The 18308-nt window shown below is 41.5% G+C and overlaps 1 protein-coding gene across 1 annotated transcript; it reads left to right on the top strand.

Moving 5' to 3' along the window:
• The first annotated feature begins 1106 nt into the window (after nucleotides 1–1106).
• MED17 (mediator complex subunit 17) lies at nucleotides 1107–18097 on the top strand. Its single transcript, XM_054015641.1, has 12 exons — nucleotides 1107–1364; nucleotides 2334–2500; nucleotides 3164–3383; nucleotides 5512–5648; nucleotides 5747–5831; nucleotides 8366–8518; nucleotides 9457–9587; nucleotides 12174–12358; nucleotides 13151–13288; nucleotides 14933–15050; nucleotides 16554–16713; nucleotides 17683–18097. The coding sequence occupies exons 1-12, from the start codon at nucleotides 1127–1129 to the stop codon at nucleotides 17886–17888; spliced, it is 1938 nt and encodes a 645-aa protein (XP_053871616.1). The 5' UTR covers nucleotides 1107–1126; the 3' UTR covers nucleotides 17889–18097.
• The last annotated feature ends 211 nt before the right edge of the window (nucleotides 18098–18308 follow it).

Raw genomic sequence — 18308 nt, 5'->3', positions numbered from 1 at the left:
TCTACCTGCAATGCGCTGAAAGTAAGACATATGTATAAATCACTAACATACATATAACTTAAAGCCACAAACTCACCAGCCTGCCACATATTTGAACAGCAATGCATATACCTAGTACAACACACACATGATGTGTTAATTGAACTAAAGAAAATACAGAACATGTGTTCTGGGCCTTGGGATAAAATAGGTACTTGAAAAGAGAGCTGGTGAAGCTGTCAAGCACCAGTTGTGGACAATTTTTTAGCAAACCTGCAGTAGTGTCTGGTGCAAACTGCTTTGTGTAGCATTAACTTATCTGTATCTTGTAACCCCCTTACTCCTGGGAAGGAGTGATAACTAAGTCTGGCCACTGACCTGGCTATACTGCTTATAAAATTTAAGGGCTTTTACTCAAAAGTGTTCTGGGCTCTCTGTGCCCGTGGCAGGAGCTGCCTACAGATGTGTGCTGAGCTGAAAATGCCAAGCCACACTACCAGTCTCAGCACAACTCCTGCTGGCTTCCCCTACCCCAGCAGTGCAGGTGGCAGTAACTCAGTGTGTTGAAACTAGATCTTTCCCTTTCATACAGAAAAAGGGTGTGGGGGGGCGGGGTGGTAGAGAGGCCAGCTGGCGCTTTTTGTAACGGGGGGGGCGGGCTGAGCCACCTCCCCCAGGCTAGCTGGGCTCTGTGGCAGTGGCTGCAGGGTGGTGCTGCCGAGGGGCGCTCCAGCTGCCTAAGGCAAGTTCCTCCCCACGCAGGGCCCGACAACCTGGCTCTGGAGCGCCGCCTGCCGGTGGCCTGGGGCGGGGCAGCTGGTGGGTTAACTAGGCAGCGCCTCTAGACAGGCACAGAACGAAGCCCAGGCCCAGGCAGCCGGGTCTAGCCCCTCCCCCTCGACCTAGGCAGCGCCTCCCTCTGGTCTCCACTTCCCCGTCCGGACCCGCAATTCCGAACTCCCCCGAGGCCCTTCCGGAAAGAGCCGAAGCCCGCAGCGGCCGCTGGCAGTGGCCACGCCCCTTTGTGGTATGTCCCGGGTCGCTGCCCGTAGTGGTTGTGCGCATGCTCGGCGGGGCCTGTCAGTCTCGGCTCGGGGGGCTGCGCACTCTCCCCCCGCTTCCCCGCGGCGCCCCAGCCGCCGGGAAGATGTCGGGGGCGCCGGCGGTGCGGATCAGCATCGAGTCGGCGAGCGAGAAGCAGGTGCAGGAGGTGGGGCTGGACGGCAGCGAGACCTACCTGCAGCCGCTCTCCATGTCCCAGAACCTGGCGCGCCTGGCGCAGCGCATCGACTTCAGCCAGGGCTCCGGCTCCGAGGAGGACGAGCCGCCGCCTGGGGCGCAGCCCCGCGACTGGGCCGCGCCCGGGGACGCCGAGGACGAGGAGGGTGAGCGAGAGGACGGGGGGGGAACAAGGACTCCCCCGGCTGGGTGCCCCCACCCGGCGTTCCCCGCCGCAGGGCTCCCCACCACCCCCGCAGGGACCCAGCGCCAGTGCCCCCCCTGGATCCCCAGGGACAGCCATCCACACTGGGCAACGTACTAGTCCAGCCCACCCGCCCCGGTGCGTTATGTCATTTGTGGCCAGCCCCTGATGGGCCTGCCGTGTTGGCCCTGATCCGAGAGCTGTGCTGCACGGGTGGCCCCCGGCGCGTATGTGCCCTGTTGACGGCGCTGGGATCCTTGCAGACCCACCTGTGTGGCATAGCGGGTAGGATCTGTGCAACGAAGTGGTGGTTCAGCTGTCATCAAAATGTCACTCCGGGACTAAACTAGCCTTCAGCAGAGTCCAGAGCTGTCGTGGTACATGCCCTGTCTGAGCCTGGGTATCCTGACCACTAGTGTTTGAAGCCAAGCTGTAAGAGGGTGGTGGGTTCTACATTGAATGTAGTATGAGAGATCTTCCTCCCTCAATAACTGAGCAAACTATCATGGTAACTCTTTCCTGGGAGAGACATACTGGTCAAAACATGAGTTTGGGTGTCCTCTCATTGCATAGCTTATATTAATGTAACCTCATCTGTGCATTTGAGGCCTAAAGCAGTTCACATCTTCAACAAGCTCCCACTTACATGGCTTGACCAGTGTACCAGAGACTCCAAAGTAAAAAGCATGTGCTGCTTCATTTTGAGCTGAAGAGCTATGGCTCTCTAGCTGGGGCTATAAGACTCTTATTCGCTGGATTAGGAAAAGAGGAGGATATTTAACATAACCTACATAAATAAAAAATATATTTTAAAATGCAAATTTTTCAGATTATTTGCAGACTGTTTATGCTCTGTCTTCAGTTTAAGGACCAGTCTGGTATAGATACTGTATTTGCTACTGGAATATAAACCTTTGTTTTTGTGCTTTAGGGCTGGTAAAATTTCAACCATCCCTTTGGCCTTGGGATTCAGTGAGAAACAATTTAAGAGGAGCCTTGACTGAGATGTGTGTACTCTATGATGTTCTCAGCATTGTCAAGGATAAAAAATTCATGACTCTGGATCCAGTTGTGCAGGATCCGCTTCCCCCAAAGCAGGTATAAACCATCTTATTGCTTAAAACATCTTGATAACTTAATACTAAAGATCCCATACAACTGGGACTTTTTACATAACCACAAAACAGGTATCGCCTAGTGCAAGCCTCCCCATGCTGTTCTACCACAGTGCTTCATCTTTCAACTGGAGGAACCACTTCTGGGGGAGAGAGGGTAGCTCAGTCTCAATGATGTATCTGCTGAGGCTGCCAACAAGTGTGCCAGTTATAGTAGTGTGATACCTACATATGAAACTAAGGGCTTGTCTAGACTTACATTTTATAGCGGTCTAACTTGCTGGCTCGGGGGGGGTGAAAAAAATCACACACCCCCCCACCCCCCCCCCCGAGCATAGCAAGTTAGAGTGCTTTAAAGCGCCAGTGTGGACCGGCTCCCAGTGCTGGGAGCAGCGCTCGGCGCTATTCCCTTTGTGGGGGTGGATTACTGCACGTGAACACACTCACACTTCAAAGCACTCCCACGGCAGCGCTTTGAAGTTTCTAGTGTAGATGTAGCCTAATTTCAAAATAAATTATTAAATAGCACAGCAGATGATAATTATTAGTCACTACCAGTTTCCAATAATTAGAACTGTGAGGATTTGTTTAAAAATTTAAAATATTTACAACAGTTCAAAATTGAAATTTATTTTCATGTTTCCAGAATCCTCAGACTTTACAGTTAATTTCAAAGAAGAAGTCACTAGCTGGAGCAGCCCAAATCCTGTTGAAAGGAGCAGAAAGATTATCCAAATCAGTTGCAGAAAACCAGGAAAATAAGCGACAACGAGATTTCAACTCTGAGCTCTTGAGATTGAGACAGCACTGGAAGCTGAGGAAAGTGGGAGACAAAATCCTTGGGGACCTGAGCTACAGAAGCGCCGGTATGGCAGGTCACCTGTTGTCAAGAATGAATCTTAAATCTTTTATTTCTCTAAACAATTTTTGATAATTAATTGTAAACACCAAAGTTGGAAAGGAATGATTAAAGTGGTAAAATACTATAACTAAGAGTTCTGTGAAGGAACTAAGAAAAAGGAGAACTTACATTTAATACCAGGAGAAACATCCTGCTATTGAGATCTCAAAGATGGTGATAAAGCTGCATCACTTTTGGTACATTAAAAGTATGGTAACTCCTCACTTAAAGTCGTTCCGGTTAAGTTGTTTTGTTACGTTGCTGATCAATTAGGGAACATGCTCGTTTAAAGTTGTGCAATGCTCCCTTATAACTTTGTTTGGCAGCCACCTGCTTTGTCCACTGCTTACAGAAAGAGCAGCCCTTTGCAGCTAGCTGGTGGGGGCTTGGAACCAGGGTGGACCGGCAGCCCCCCTATCAGCTCTCCGCTCCCTTAAGTTCCCTGTGCGGCAGCCACCTAGCAGGCTATCAATTGCTGGTAGTTCATCTGTCCCTCCCTCCACTGCCATGTGCTGCTCCTGCCCTCTGCCTTGGAGCTGCTCCTGGGAGCCTGGGGTGGGAGACAAGAGGGCTCAGGATGGAGGGAGCTTGCAGGTGGAAACTGCTGTCTCAACTTCCTGATCTAAAAAGGCAGTGTACTTATTGTGGCCCAATGTTCTTAAAGGGGCAATGACACACACTCACTCACTCACACGCTCTCTCTCTCTGTCTCTGTCTGCCATGCTGTCTCCCCTCCCTCCATTCGTGCTGCCTTGTAGCGTATGAGGCTACATTAACAACAATGTGTTAACCTTTGAGGGCTCAGCTGAGTTCTAGTTCATCATTTAGCAGTAAGGCATTCCCTGGGAAATATCCCACCCTCTGACTCCACCGCCTCAACCAAGCTTCACAATCATCATTGCTGTGTGCAGTATTAAATTGTTTGTTTTAAAACTTATACTGTGTATACATATATATAATATAGTCTTTTGTCTGGTGGAAAAAAAATTCCCTGGAACCTAACCCCCCCATTTACATTAATTCTTATGGGGAAATTGGATTCGCTTAACGTCGTTTTGCTTAACGTTGTGGTTATGTTCCTGAAAAATGCGACTTTAAGTGAGGAGTTACTGTAGACTGTTTGGAGCACTAGAAAAAGTACTTTTAAGGAGCAATCCTGCATTGGGTTGGGTTAGATGAATAGTAGTTTTTCTTCATCTCTGATTTCTATTATCTAGATTTGTTCTGTAAAAATTATTTAAAAGATATTCGGTCACTTTTATTCTTTTCTGAATTGATATACAATCCCCATATTCCAAAGTACAGACTTTACAATAATAAAATGTAGTTTATGAAATATTAAATGAGAGATTATAAATGTTATTGAATAGAACATACTAGGTACTATAACTTGGGAAAGAGTTATAGTATGATACACAAAAGGTGGTTGGTTGTATGGTTGTTCATACAAGGTTAATAATGTCCTAATGTCTTGATTCAGCAAGTAATTAAACAAGTGATGAACTCCACACACGAATAGTCCCTTTTGAAATCAATAAGTGTACATGTGCTTAAAGGTAAGCCCTTGTGTAAGTGTTCATGGAGAATGTGGCATCACCATGACAAAATGAGAGAACCACTTTAATGTACAGATTTTTAGATGGTACAATAATCTATGTTAAAAAAATAAATCCAAAGAGTTTTAAGCATTATGTGAAACATAATATGATCATTTTGAGCTGGGAGTAAAATATTCAGATGCAGTGTCCCTTACTGGTAAAATCACAGGTACCACAACATTTAAGCCAACAACTCCCCTCTCATTCTCTTACCTCTCCCAATGCCCAGAAAAAAAGAAAGGAAACCATATAGCCCAGATCATATTGTTCTACTGTATTTCTTAGTGTTAACATGTAGACTCTCTTCAATTGACAATTATGGAGTGAAGAGAAGACATTTTACTGAATTGAACTTTTTTCCCCCAAGAAACAATGTTAGTCAAATGTAAGCAATATCTCTCATGATGCAAAGATGAGAAGACTTCTAATCCATAAAAACTTTGTCTCGTGAAAGTTTTTAGATGTTTTCATGATATTTTCTGTTTCCCTTTTTAGGATCCCTCTTCCCTCATCATGGGACATTTGAAGTGATAAAGAACACAGATATTGATCTGGATAAGAAGATACCAGAGGATTACTGTCCTTTGGATGTTCAGATTCCAAGTGATTTAGAGGGATCAGCCTATATAAAGGTTTGCCAAAAACATATGTTGTATAGTTTCTGTCCTATTCATGTAGTTGTAATACAGAACACAAGACAATTAACATTCTTTTTCATTTTCTTGTATAGGTTTCTATTCAAAAGCAAGCTCCAGACATAGGTGACCTTGGCACAGTTAACCTGTTTAAAAGACCTCTGCCAAAATCGAAACCAGGTACATTCTTTAAGCTACAGTCTTAAGGATTGAGTTTGCATTTGACACTAAATTGGTGAATCTCTCATTATGGAGAAATACTTGAGTAGTACTTGAAAATAAGAACAAAAGGGAAATAATTTTCTCATTCTTGGTTAACTGAAATCTTCACCTAAATGCAAAATGAGACTTTGCAAACGTGACACCTTCAAAATGTACATGTGGATATGATGCTGTTGAAGGTGTTACAGTTCCTTCAATGACTCTAATGCACATGCTTGGCTTTTGTTTAGGAGGAGAGTCAACCATCTAACTTGAGGTTAATTGAAAATCACTTACATAATACACCTCTACCTTGATAAAACGCGATCCGATATAACACGAATTCGGATATAACGCGGTAAAGCAGTGCTCCGGGGGCGGGGGGAGCTGCACACTCTGGTGGATCAAAGCAAGTTCAATATAACGCAGTTTCACCTATAACACGGGAAGATTTTTTGGCTCCCGAGGACAGTGTTATATCAAGGTAGAGGTGTATGGGTTCCATTTAAAGCTTTTTCTCAAATTATTTTACTTATATATATTTTAAATATTCCAAGTATATAATAGGATGAACTAAGGTATAATCGTGCTTTTGACTGGGACGAGCAGCAGGGAGAAAGAAGCACATCAAGTGCCTGCTGTAGTTCATGGAGCTGAATAGCAAAACTTTGCCTGAAAATGTAACTCACTTTATTTTTCTGTTTCAAGCCAAAATTTAGATTGAGACGTCATGTCAGCTCAGACCATTTAAAAAACTGTTTCAGAAACTGTTAAGAGCAAGTTTGTAAGCTTTATTTATATAAAACAGGACAGCCCGTATTTTACAAATTAATTGGAGATTGAGGAGCTCATAAAATTGAACATCTCAGAATTACAGTAGGTGCGGTGCATTGATTTCTTCTTGTCCTTTAACCCATTGCAAAGCAATTTCCAGTGCACTAAAGACTTGGAATGTGAAGGCATATTGACCTGTTCTTCATCAACATCACTTTTGTTACGTGATTTCACACGCACTCACACCCCGGTTATGAAGAATGATCTTTATAACTGGTCATTCGTAAGATTGGTGTTCATAAAATTGAGGTCTACTGTAAATTTAGTGTTTAGAAGATATTTATAAATTGGGAACACAAAATCTATCCTGTCAATCTCTTGTATTGCTATTAATTAAACGCAGGAAAAAACACAGTAGGATTAAAGAGAACGACATGAAATAGTCAATGAAAGGAACATATTATGCCAGCTCTTTAAGGTATGCGTTAGCTGCCTGTGCTGGCTGCTTATGCCAGTGCATGGGGAGAGGCAGTCTCTTGACAGCTGAGGTCAGGTTAGATATTCTTGCATATTTCTGAGATCTAAATGTTTCAGGGCAGGGCATTTTAAGTGGGGAGTGCTCAGTGCTGGAACTAACTTTCCCATTTGCCTGACAGACCAGTGGTTTATGTGAATTGATGGTATGCCCTCATGTGGAATACTATAGTCAGTTCTGGCCACTCCATTTCAAAAAAGATTTAGTATGATTAGAAGAGATTTGAAGGTGAGCAATAAAAAGTACTAGAGGCAAGGAGAGCATGAAAACATTGGGAGTTAAGTCTAGCGAGGAGACCGTTATAAGGGGAATACCAGTATAAAGCAGGTGAATTGGATGCTCCTATTTACATTTGCTCATAATACAAGCCCAAGAGGACATCCAGTCTGAATGAAAGGTGATACATTAAAAACTCATAAGAGGAAATGTTTTTTCCCAACACTTATGGAACCTGTGGAATTTCTTTGCTGTAAGATATCAGTGAATCTAAAAGCTCAGCAGAATTTAAAAAAAAACTAGATGTTTTTGTGAACAACGACCTCCACAATTTCAAACTAAGACATGAGATTTCATGCTTCAGAAGCCAGTCACTAAGTTTTGGGCTGAGAAAGAAACTTGGTGCTGGCCACTCATAGACAGAATGCTGTACTAGATAAACCACTGGTCTGATCTCATTTGGTAATCTTTGTGTTCAGGGTATAAGACCCATCTATTTATTCAGGCCAATGTTTTTAAAAATAGGAGCCTAAATTTTGGCTTCTAAATCCATACTGTAGCACCTGCCTGATTTTAAAAAATGTTGTGTGTGTTTATGTGCCTGGGTTAATTTTGCAAGTCTAAACATACTGTTTTGAAAGTGCTTACTCGGTTTGCAATCTCTTTGAGGCACAGACTGTCATCTTAACTGTTTGTTCAGTGCCAAGCACAGTGTAGCAGGGCCATCTAGGTGCTAGTGCAGTACAAATAGTTGTTAATATGCACATGGAAGCTTGGTTAAAATTCACTAGTATTTTGTTGTGTTCACTCACATAATTGAGCTAATATTATAACAAGGTTCAGCTCAGGTGGGAACAGTAGGCTAGATTTTTCCAGTCACACTGATCACCTGGTGCTTTAGTCATTCTCTAACAGCTGACATCTGAATTAGTAAAATGGGTTGCTTCTTGTTGTTTCTTTGAAAATTTGGATGGCTCATGTTTTTCAGGTGCTCCACATTGGCAGACAAAACTGGAGGCTGCACAAAATGTTCTCTTATGTAAAGAAATATTTGCTCAGCTGTCTCGAGAAGCTGTTCAAATTAAATCACAAATTCCTCACATTGTTGTGAAGAACCAGATCATCTCCCAGCCTTTTCCAGGTAGGAAACCTTGCGAGACTCTTGTCATGGAACATGGAATCCACAGAATTGTCTATTTTAATCCAGACTTAAACTTTGATGTGTATGAAGTTTAGGCAAGGTTAGTTGACCTCCTTGTTTCTGTACTTAGACCAAATGAAGAATTGGATTAAAAGTAAGACTTCCCTGGAAACACATTATGCATAGGATCTTTTCTGACTAAAGAGTGCTTTTTAAAATGACTCTCATGGTGCACTTGTATTATTTCAGTAGTATTGGTAGCAACAACAAAAGTTGTGGTAGTCCAGTGCACCACCTTGTGGGGATTGGAATTTGAGGCTGTATATCAGTCCTCCTCTCCAGAGGTAGGTTTATGGGAGACTACAAGACTTCTGATTGACTTGTGTTAATGGTACCTGAATAGAGCTAAGTCTAATACCCTTCAGTCAGGCTGGTCCAACAATATGGGGACTCTGAAAGCATCCTCTATGCTCAAGTTGCCTTGGGATTCCCCCACCCCTGGTGAGGGTGATTGTGACTCCATCTTTTGAAGAGTTTTTTGGATTGCTTCAAAAAATATAATGGTTGGTGAACTGGGTGATAGGAGAATTATTTCTTCCCCAGTATGCTGCAGGGTCTCACTCTTAGGAGACTTTCCTTTTCTTCACTTGATAAGGAATTATAAATGAAAAAAACCTATTAAGTCACTAGTTGATCCCTGGGCACCTTATTAATTATATCTTGATTTTACAAATTGGCAAAATGATCCATGTTTTCTTTTCTGATTTTCACAGTGTGACCTGATTGTTTGTTTGAATATCTCTGAAACAGCATTGATTGCAGAGCTAATGATTCTGAAAGGGGCTAAGGGAAAGAGAAGAATAAATTATCCTGTCTTGTTTCTACTTATCAGCATGAAAAAGTTGACAATGTTTTTGCTTTTCATGTGCTTTATACAGGTTTGCAGTTATCTATTTCTTTGTGTCACTCTTCTAATGATAAGAAATCCCAAAAAGCTGCTTCTGAAAAACAAAGTCCGGAAGATCACCTCTATGTTCTGGAACACAATTTGCATCAGCTGATCAGAGAGGTAACGCATTTTTAGTTGAACACTGAACTTCTCTTATTTCCCATTCATAGTGTCTGAGCACATCATATTATTATAATACTGCCAGAGGCCAGTCCTTTTCTATCCACCTGTATAAGGCAGCTTCTGTTGTATGTCTGAGAAATGCCACCATTGTGTAGATATGCAAAGCTGATACCAGGAGTTCCACTTGGACCTTCGTGGGATATTGTTTCCTGGATGTAGTCTCTAAGTTGGACGCTCATTTCAGGAGAATGGTCCATGTAGGCAATGCTTAAAGTAGAAAGAACAGTTACTTACCATAACTGTGGTTCTTCTGAGATCATTCTCCCCACTCCTCTTTTTCACTCTGTCTTACTATAAATTCTTGATTTATTAGAAGGAGCTGCATTGTGGTTGAGGCTGTGCTCCCTTATATCTCTTTGGGGGCAAGGGAAGCACAAGGACATGCACAGCCTTAAAAAACAGTAGAAAGTTCTACTCTAGAAAGTTCTGAGATCATATGCCCAGGATGTGTGCATCTCCTCCAGTGAATACTGAAGCAAAATAGGCATTACACACCTCAGCCTTCTTGATGTCCTCTGTTGTTTGCTCTTTTTCCCCTCGGGGTAGAAGACCTACACTTTCCTTCATCTTTTCTCTTGCTCCTACTGTATTTAAAGAACCTCTTTTGCCTTTTATGTCCCTTGTTAGATGTAACTCATTTTGTTCCTTAGCCTGATTTTGTCCCTACATGTTTGTGCTATTCTTTTGTGTTCCTCCTTATCAATTTGTCCATGTTTTCTCTTCATTGTAGGATTCCTTTTTGATTTTTCTGGTCATTAAAGAGCTCTTGATGGAGCCATATTGGCTTCCTACTATTCTTGATATCTTTCCTTCACATTGGAATAGTTTTCAGTTGTGCCTTTAATACTGGCGCTTACCTAATTCTCTTTGAGAAACTGCCAGCTCTCCTGAACTCCTTTCATCCCTTAGATTTTCTTCCCATTTTCATTCCTACCAGTTCTCTGAGTTTATTCATCTATTTTTTCAATGTCCATTGTCCTTATACGGCTGCTCTTACTCTTTGCTTTCCTTAGACTTATGAAATCGATCATCTCGTGATGACTTCCACCTTCAGATTTGCAACCAACTCCTTCGTGTTGGTCTGAATCAAATCTAACATGGCTGTCCTCCAGTTGCTTCCTGTACTTTCTGAAACAAAAAGTTGTACCCAGGACATTCCAAGAACTTATGGGAAATTTTGTGTGTTGTCATACTACTTTTGTAACGGACATTTGGGCACTTAGGCCCCCACATTACTACCAGGTCTTGTGTTTTGTTTTTTTCTGTTGTTTGTTCTAGAAATGCCTCATCCACTTCCTCTTCCTGATTTTGTTAGTCTATAGCAAACTTCTATCAGGATTAAGGCTACGTTTTAGTCATGGGTATTTTTAGTAAAAGTCATGAACTACTCACTGGCAGTAAACCAAAATTCACAGCCCGTTACCTGTCCATGACTTCTACTATTTACCTCTAACTAAAACTTGGGCCGTGGGTGGTGTGGAGCAGGGGGAGGCATCCTGGGACCTCCGCAGGTGCTGGGGAGGTGCGGGGCGGCAGCGCCTAGCCTAGGACCCCCGCTGGTGGTGGGAGGGGAAGATTGGCGGGGCTGGCAGGCTCCCTACCCAGCTCTGCGCAGCTCCCCAAAAGCAGCTGACATGTCCCTGCAGCTCCTAGGGAGAGGGAAGGCCAGTGGGGCTCCGCACACTGCCCCCACCACTAGCGCCGGTGCTGCAGCTCCCATTGGCCAGGAACCACAGCCAATGGAAGCTGTGGGAGTGGTACCTGCAGGCAGGGGCAGCACACAGGGCCCCCTGGCCCCTCCACCTAGGAGCTGCAGGGACATGCCGGCCACTTCCGGGAAACCCCCTCGAGGTAAGCGCCATCCCGCATCCCAGCCCTGAGCCCTCTCCCCCACCCAAACTACTGCTGCTGGGCAGTGAGAGGGGGGCCCACAGGCCATGGTGGCCCGAGACTGCCCCAGCAGTGGCTGGTGCAGCTGGCTGCAGCCGCTGCAAAGTCGCAGAGGTCACGGAATGTCATGGAATCTGTGACTTCCATGACAGACACGCAGCCTTAATCATGTCGTCACTCTCCTCTATTTCTCCCCTTTTATCTTTACCCAGAGACTTTCAACTGGTCTGCCTCTCACTTCCTTCTGGACCTCAGAACTAGTGTATATATTCTTGATGCATAATGCAACACCTCCTCTCTTTTAGTTTTCCTTTCCCGGTTGTGCGAAAGATCCACATAAACAGGGAAGCAGACTATACAGGGAAATATGAAATTGACTGTACATAAAGTGCAGTCAAATGCACAAAGTAAAACTGGAAAAATAAAGCATACTTTTCTTAGTTTTTATTACTGTGGTTATAGGTGTTAAGATAGCATGCAGCACTTTTTTCAGAAGTGACTTTTTTAAATTGTCCTTATAAAACGTGAGGCAGTGTATTATAATTGATTAGCTGTATGTATTAGAAGAGCACACGCTTGAGTTTTGTTATCTTCTCCTTCAGTCACCCTCCTAACAGCTCTTGTTTGTTGCAGTTCCACAAGCAAACTTTGAGCTCTACAATGATGCCACATCCAGCTAGTGCACCATTTGGCCATAAGAGAATGAGAATGGCAGGACCTCAGGCTTTTGATAAAAATGACATCAGCTCCTTACAACCAAATGAAGGGCTTCTGGAAAAGATCATTAAACAGGCAAAACACATCTTTCTGAGACGCAGGTGTGCACACAAGCTATTTTTGGTAAAGCCATAGTAAAAACTAACACTATGTTCCACACAGGCTGTGAATTAATTGTTGAAAATGTTCCCAAAGCTTATTACTACTGTTATGCCAGAATGCTTTTCTAAGAGTTTTATTGGGGCCTAATAGTTAAGATTAAAAATCCTATTTCCAAGTATGTGAGTATAGTGACACCCATGGAATGCAAACACAGAAAGTTCAATACTACTTGTAAGATACCCCTCTACAGGATACTTATAATATAATGATAGTTGTGTCTGCTTTAACAAAAGCACTACCTCAGTCCTTTTCAGTACTTTCCTCTGTATGCTGTGTAAAAACACACATGTTGTTCAGCATAGAGATCAGCTGTTTAAGACTTATCTTTGGGGGTGTATGTAAAGTATAAAGTTTAAGCAGATACATTTCCTTTGCAATTCAGGCACCAAAACTGTTTTGGTCTCCTTGCATGTGCCCAAACTGCTCACCTTATAACGCAAATAAACATAGCTTTAGGTGTCATAAAACTTAGTTTGTGAAATAAGTTTATTTTACAAACTAAATGTACTTTACAGTACCAGCTAGATCAAACTGATGTCTGCTCACTACCCTGTCTTTATTTGGAGAAAAGATGGTGGCACACACTATCTACATATCTAAACCATGATTTTATTATCCCTATCCACTTTAGACATGGACATCATAATAGACCTAGGGATATCAAGCGATTAAATAAATAAATAAATAAAAGATTACCGGGGTGTGGTTTTTCTGTTTTTGTTTTTTTTTAGAACTGCTCGAACGATTGACAGCCTAGCTAGTCGTATTGAGGATCCACAGATTCAGGCCCATTGGTCAAACATAAATGATGTTTATGAATCCAGTGTCAAAGTTCTAATAACTTCCCAAGGGTATGAGCAAATATGCAAGTAAGTATGAAAACTAAAATATTCTCTACTTAGATAGAGTTGTCTCTTTTAGCTGTGGTGCTTGAGTGCAGATAACATTGTTGCTCCTATGAGATCAAAGCCAACTTCAGGCAGACCAACGTGAGCCCAGTATTTGTGTATTTGCTTTATATGTTCAGGTATGGAATACTAATGTGGTTGCAGAGAATGAGAGAAAATTAAACTTTAAAATGCTTTCCTCTACTTCCACACTAGTGGGCTGGAGAAACTGCTAGATCTCTGAACCAGCAGTTGCAACCTTGTCAAAATCTGTGGGCTTGTCTATATGGAAACTGGAACTAAAATAATCACTTGTAATTCACGCCTTTAGTTATATCAGTGCAAATAGACTTTCATATTTCAGAATTAAATGTCCACACACAGACTTGCAGTTAAATACTTAAAGGCATGAATTACAACTGGTTTAGTTACTTTGGTTCCAGTTGCCATGCTGGTAAGTCTTCAGTTCTGTGCTGTATTGGGTGACCCTGAATTTATTGAGAACACAGAGGAGTCCCATGTGGCTTGTCTGGGTCTTCACCCTCTGCTGGCTCTGTTCTTTTAAGTTGACAGGGAATTGCAGTTGATGAGATTCTGTGCTCTTGGAGCACTTCAGCGAACAGGAATCTTACCAGCTAGCTTGGGATTGATATTGACAAGAATAGAGCTCACTGGGAGAGAGAGGGAGGATGCATGTTATGTCACCTGCATCTCTGATGATAAACCACATCCACTGTTCTAAGTTAACCAAAATATTTTAAAAACAGAATTTACCAAGCAACCTTGAAAGGTTTGTTAGGGCTCCCCTGCCCGCCCTTGTTTCTCATCACACAGACAGAAAGCAGAAGGCCGGAGTCCAAAGTGCAGGCAATGCGATGTTTATTGGGGTTACCAAACAAGCATAATCCCAGCTCTTTACACCAGTAAAGCTTTCCTTTTTTCCCCACCACCACCTTCTTAACAGGCTTAATTATACTTGTCGTGCTTGCCCCTGGTACCGCCCCTTACATTTATGGTCCTGTTCCATTTTCGAGAGTCTTGAGTCTCTGGGTTTCGGTACCACCTCTTTTGTACCCCATGGGAGGGGTAGGGAGTAAGGTTGTGTACTGGCCAAGGCTACCTTTTCTTTGGTTTTTAGTGTTTCTTATACAGCCCCTCCCGACTGGGGATCAAGGCAGTCGTATATTAAACTCCCACCATACAACCCTTTAGCTCTGTTTCTTATCTTTTCTCATTATACAAAAAACCCCATCTGGTTGTAGGCAGAAGCAACACACAGTGTCTTTGTTTCTTATTCACATAGATTAGTAAGGATATAAGAATATCAAAAGTCACAGGCAAACAAAACCCAAAATTCTACCTCCGGCTAATAAACAGGCCTCAATACTATATTACCATCTCTAACAAGGTTCATGCTTTGTTATTCATTCAGATAGAAACTGTTTTCCCTAATCAAGAATATGAGGGTGCCAAGATGGTAGCTTCCTATTGGATTGTTCTTTAGCACGTGTAAGATGCTTTTAAAAGTGCCTTTTTTAATAGGAACTTTTATTAATGTAGTTGTGAACTGCCAACTTCTAGATGATTTTTCAATAAATATTCTGATTGTATCTCTTTGTTTAAAAGGTCCATTCAGCTACAGCTGAACATTGGGATTGAACAGATCAGGGTAGTGCACAGAGATGGAAGAGTTATTACATTGTCCCATCAAGAGCAAGAATTACAGGATTTCCTTCTGTCTCAGGTAAACTCATGTTCAATTCCTGGGATTTTTTTACTTGCATGTGTTTGTCTTGTGTCTGCGATTGGGATGAACAGTAATAAGTAGCATGAGTGTATTTGAAACAAAAGTATTGTTTATTGTCAGAAAGATAGAAACTAGGTAGAAATTCCACATGTGCAGACAAGAATGTCAGTAATTTTGCAGGTTTAGTAATGATTGACCACATTCTTCATAAAGAAATGTTTGTGTATTGACTGTGAGAACTGTATCGCGTTTTAGCCAGGTGGATGTGAGTTCAGAAGTACTAACAAAGAAGTTCATTTGAAATACATTTAAATGCATTTTGTGCTATTCACCATGTGAGCCTTCAGAACACAGTGCTGATCTAGCAAGCATGCTGCTTTTCTTAATCATAAGATTCTACTTAGTTGTGGGAGCCATGTCAGACACTAAGGTATTTTTATGTAAAACAAACTTGTTCTAGCCAAACCTCATCAGGAGTAGAGATCTTAATAGCTAACATGCCCTTAATTAACATCACTTTCAACATTGTGTCAGGGTTTCCAACTTTGCATGTGACACTACTAAATCAGCTGACATTTGAATGAACTGTGGTTTCTTAACTGTTTACAATGAGTCTTGTTGTTTTTGTTCAAATGTGACAGTCTGTCCGATACACATTGTGTAGTAAAGATGCAGGCGTTGTATTAATTTATAAACTGTAAAAAGGCAAATGATCTGTAATGTGGAACTCTCAGTCAAAGAAAACAAGTTGGAACAGATTCTGTTGAGGGCAGTATCATTTTCTTCTAATAAAGTGGTTTTCAAACTGGTTCACAGAGACCTGGCTGGTTACATGGCCTCGGCTCCTCCCTGTGTCCAACAAATAAATAATATTAAAAGCAAGCTAAAATGCTTTTTTCTTATAAACAATTGCTGTAGTTTCCACTAGAATGTTACACAGGTGTAAAGTGTGTTTGGTAACCCCAACTCTACTCTTCCCAAATTTGCCATGTAGGAATGAGTCATTACCACTTTTCTGCATAATATCCTGTAAATGCTTTACAAAAAGGGTTAGGGCTCTCTCAGTTGGATGTGGGAGTAGAAGAAAGACACTTCTGAAACCTTAACCATATTCAAGATTTTTGAGTAGCTTTAGAGACTTGTGTTGTGTTAGTTTAAAAACCAGAACTTGTAAAAGAACCTCACAAAAACTATAAGTTTCAAAGAGTTATAGATCTATTGAACTGTGTAGCTTGTGTATACTGAATACCTCTATTTTCTCCATCCCCAAATGAGCTAGTAACAGGCATGTATGAAGGCAAATTTCTACTTGCTATTATATGTATTGAGGTATTTCTATAAAATGATCAATTCTTCTGAAACGGGGTGGTGCATTTTAGGTGGAAATCACTTTTTTTAAAATGACTAATACAGGCCAGGAAAAAAAAGAATAGGAACCAACTACAACAAAAACAGTAAGAGACAAAGATAAAAAGAACCTAATCCTCAGTCTTCTTTCAGATGTCCCAACATCAAGTACATGCAGTTCAGCAGCTGGCTAAAGTTATGGGATGGCACGTGTTAAGTTTCAGTAATCATGTGGGTCTGGGACCAGTAGAGAGTATCGGCAATGCATCAGCAATAACTGTGGCATCGCCAAGTGGAGACTATGCTATTTCAGGTAGAATTTTGTATGATTATAATAGAAATGTATGAGAACTATAGACTTTCTAGCAGTTTGATTATAGAATCAATCCTGAGAGTTTATGGCATCATGATATAACAAAGTAATTTATAAACAAACTTTTTATTTTATGTGTAGAATTGACATCTATGCAAAGTACTGATTCAATCAAGTCTGCTACTTATTGCTGTTTAGTACATGGGGTAATCGGCTTAAAGCATTTTTAAAAATACTGTTTTCAGATTTGTTCTGTAATAAATGCAGGAAAAATAGATAGTTGCATGTTTAAGATATGTTTCATTGTTTCCATTACACATAGTATAAGTCTGCTAGAATTCATCATTCCTGGTCTTGTGCTCTGATCACTAGTCCTTATGCTTCTATATGCACTGTAATGCTGCACTGAAAAGCTTTGCCCCCTTACTAAATCAGTTTGCCTGTATTATTTTAGAGAAACTAGACTCCCACAGTACTTTAAAAAAGAATTGCAAAGATCTCTCTGATAGTAGATGTAACAAAAATGTTGGGAGACTTCATAATTGTCTTTGAAAGATTACAGCAGATGAGTACACTGGAAAAGAATTCATCTATCAAATCTTCTTGAGAAGGCACATAAATACATTCCTAAGATTCAGACTTTGGATAAAGCTCAGTGGGAATTGGTAGAAAAATGTTAGTATTCCTGTGCTCATTTAACTCTCCTGAATACAGTTGTTGACTGCTGGTTTGCTCTGACCAGGAAAATGTAGTGCAAAAGAGCAATGAAAACATGCAGGGAAAATGGGGAAACCTTGAGAACAAGTCAGAAGAAGACTTCATTAGAAGTAACAGTGTTTTAATTATTTTTTTTTTGTTAAGTACATTTCCAAAATGTACGGCTAATGTACTACGTATAGGGATATTTAATATGATGAATTAAAAAAAACTTTAAAGGCTTTACACTTATGTATTTTCTGTTCATTGCAGTACGTAATGGTCCTGAAAGTGGCAGCAAAGTTATGGTTCAGTTTCCACGGTGTCAGTGCAAAGACCTCCCCAAAAGTGATGTGCTACAAGACAGTAAATGGAACCATCTTCGTGGGCCATTCAAGGAAGTTCAGTGGAATAAAATGGAAGGGCGTAACTTTGTATATAAATTGGAGCTCCTCATGGCTGCCCTAACTCCATGCTAATTGCCTGACATCTTACTAAGGAGGACACTGGATTGCCACTCATTTGTAGTGGTATTAATGATCACAACAAAGGGAAACATATCCTGGGAGACAATACACGAAAACAGTGCAAAAGTGTTCAGTTTTGCAGTTCTCTATAGAAATGTATCCAGTGTGATTATGTCAGAACTATGTTGCTTGCTATGTGAAATAAATATGATTTTTTTAAATATTCCTTTCAATTAAAGTTTAAAAATACCATTAAAAGATTACCTCATTTTTCTAGCTTGGAGTGTTCATATGATACCAGGGGTGCAGTTCTCAAGGTTGCTGTTTATTGCAGATGCCTAAAATTGCCTTTGCATTTGACTACCGAAAGTTACTGAGAGAACACCTGCCTAATTCGCGTGATCAAATTTCTAAAGATACTTAAGCTAATAA

This window comes from Malaclemys terrapin, chromosome 1 (genome assembly GCF_027887155.1).
Source record: "Malaclemys terrapin pileata isolate rMalTer1 chromosome 1, rMalTer1.hap1, whole genome shotgun sequence".
Taxonomy (NCBI): Eukaryota; Metazoa; Chordata; order Testudines; family Emydidae; genus Malaclemys; species Malaclemys terrapin.
This window is presented reverse-complemented; position numbering and strand designations above follow the sequence as displayed.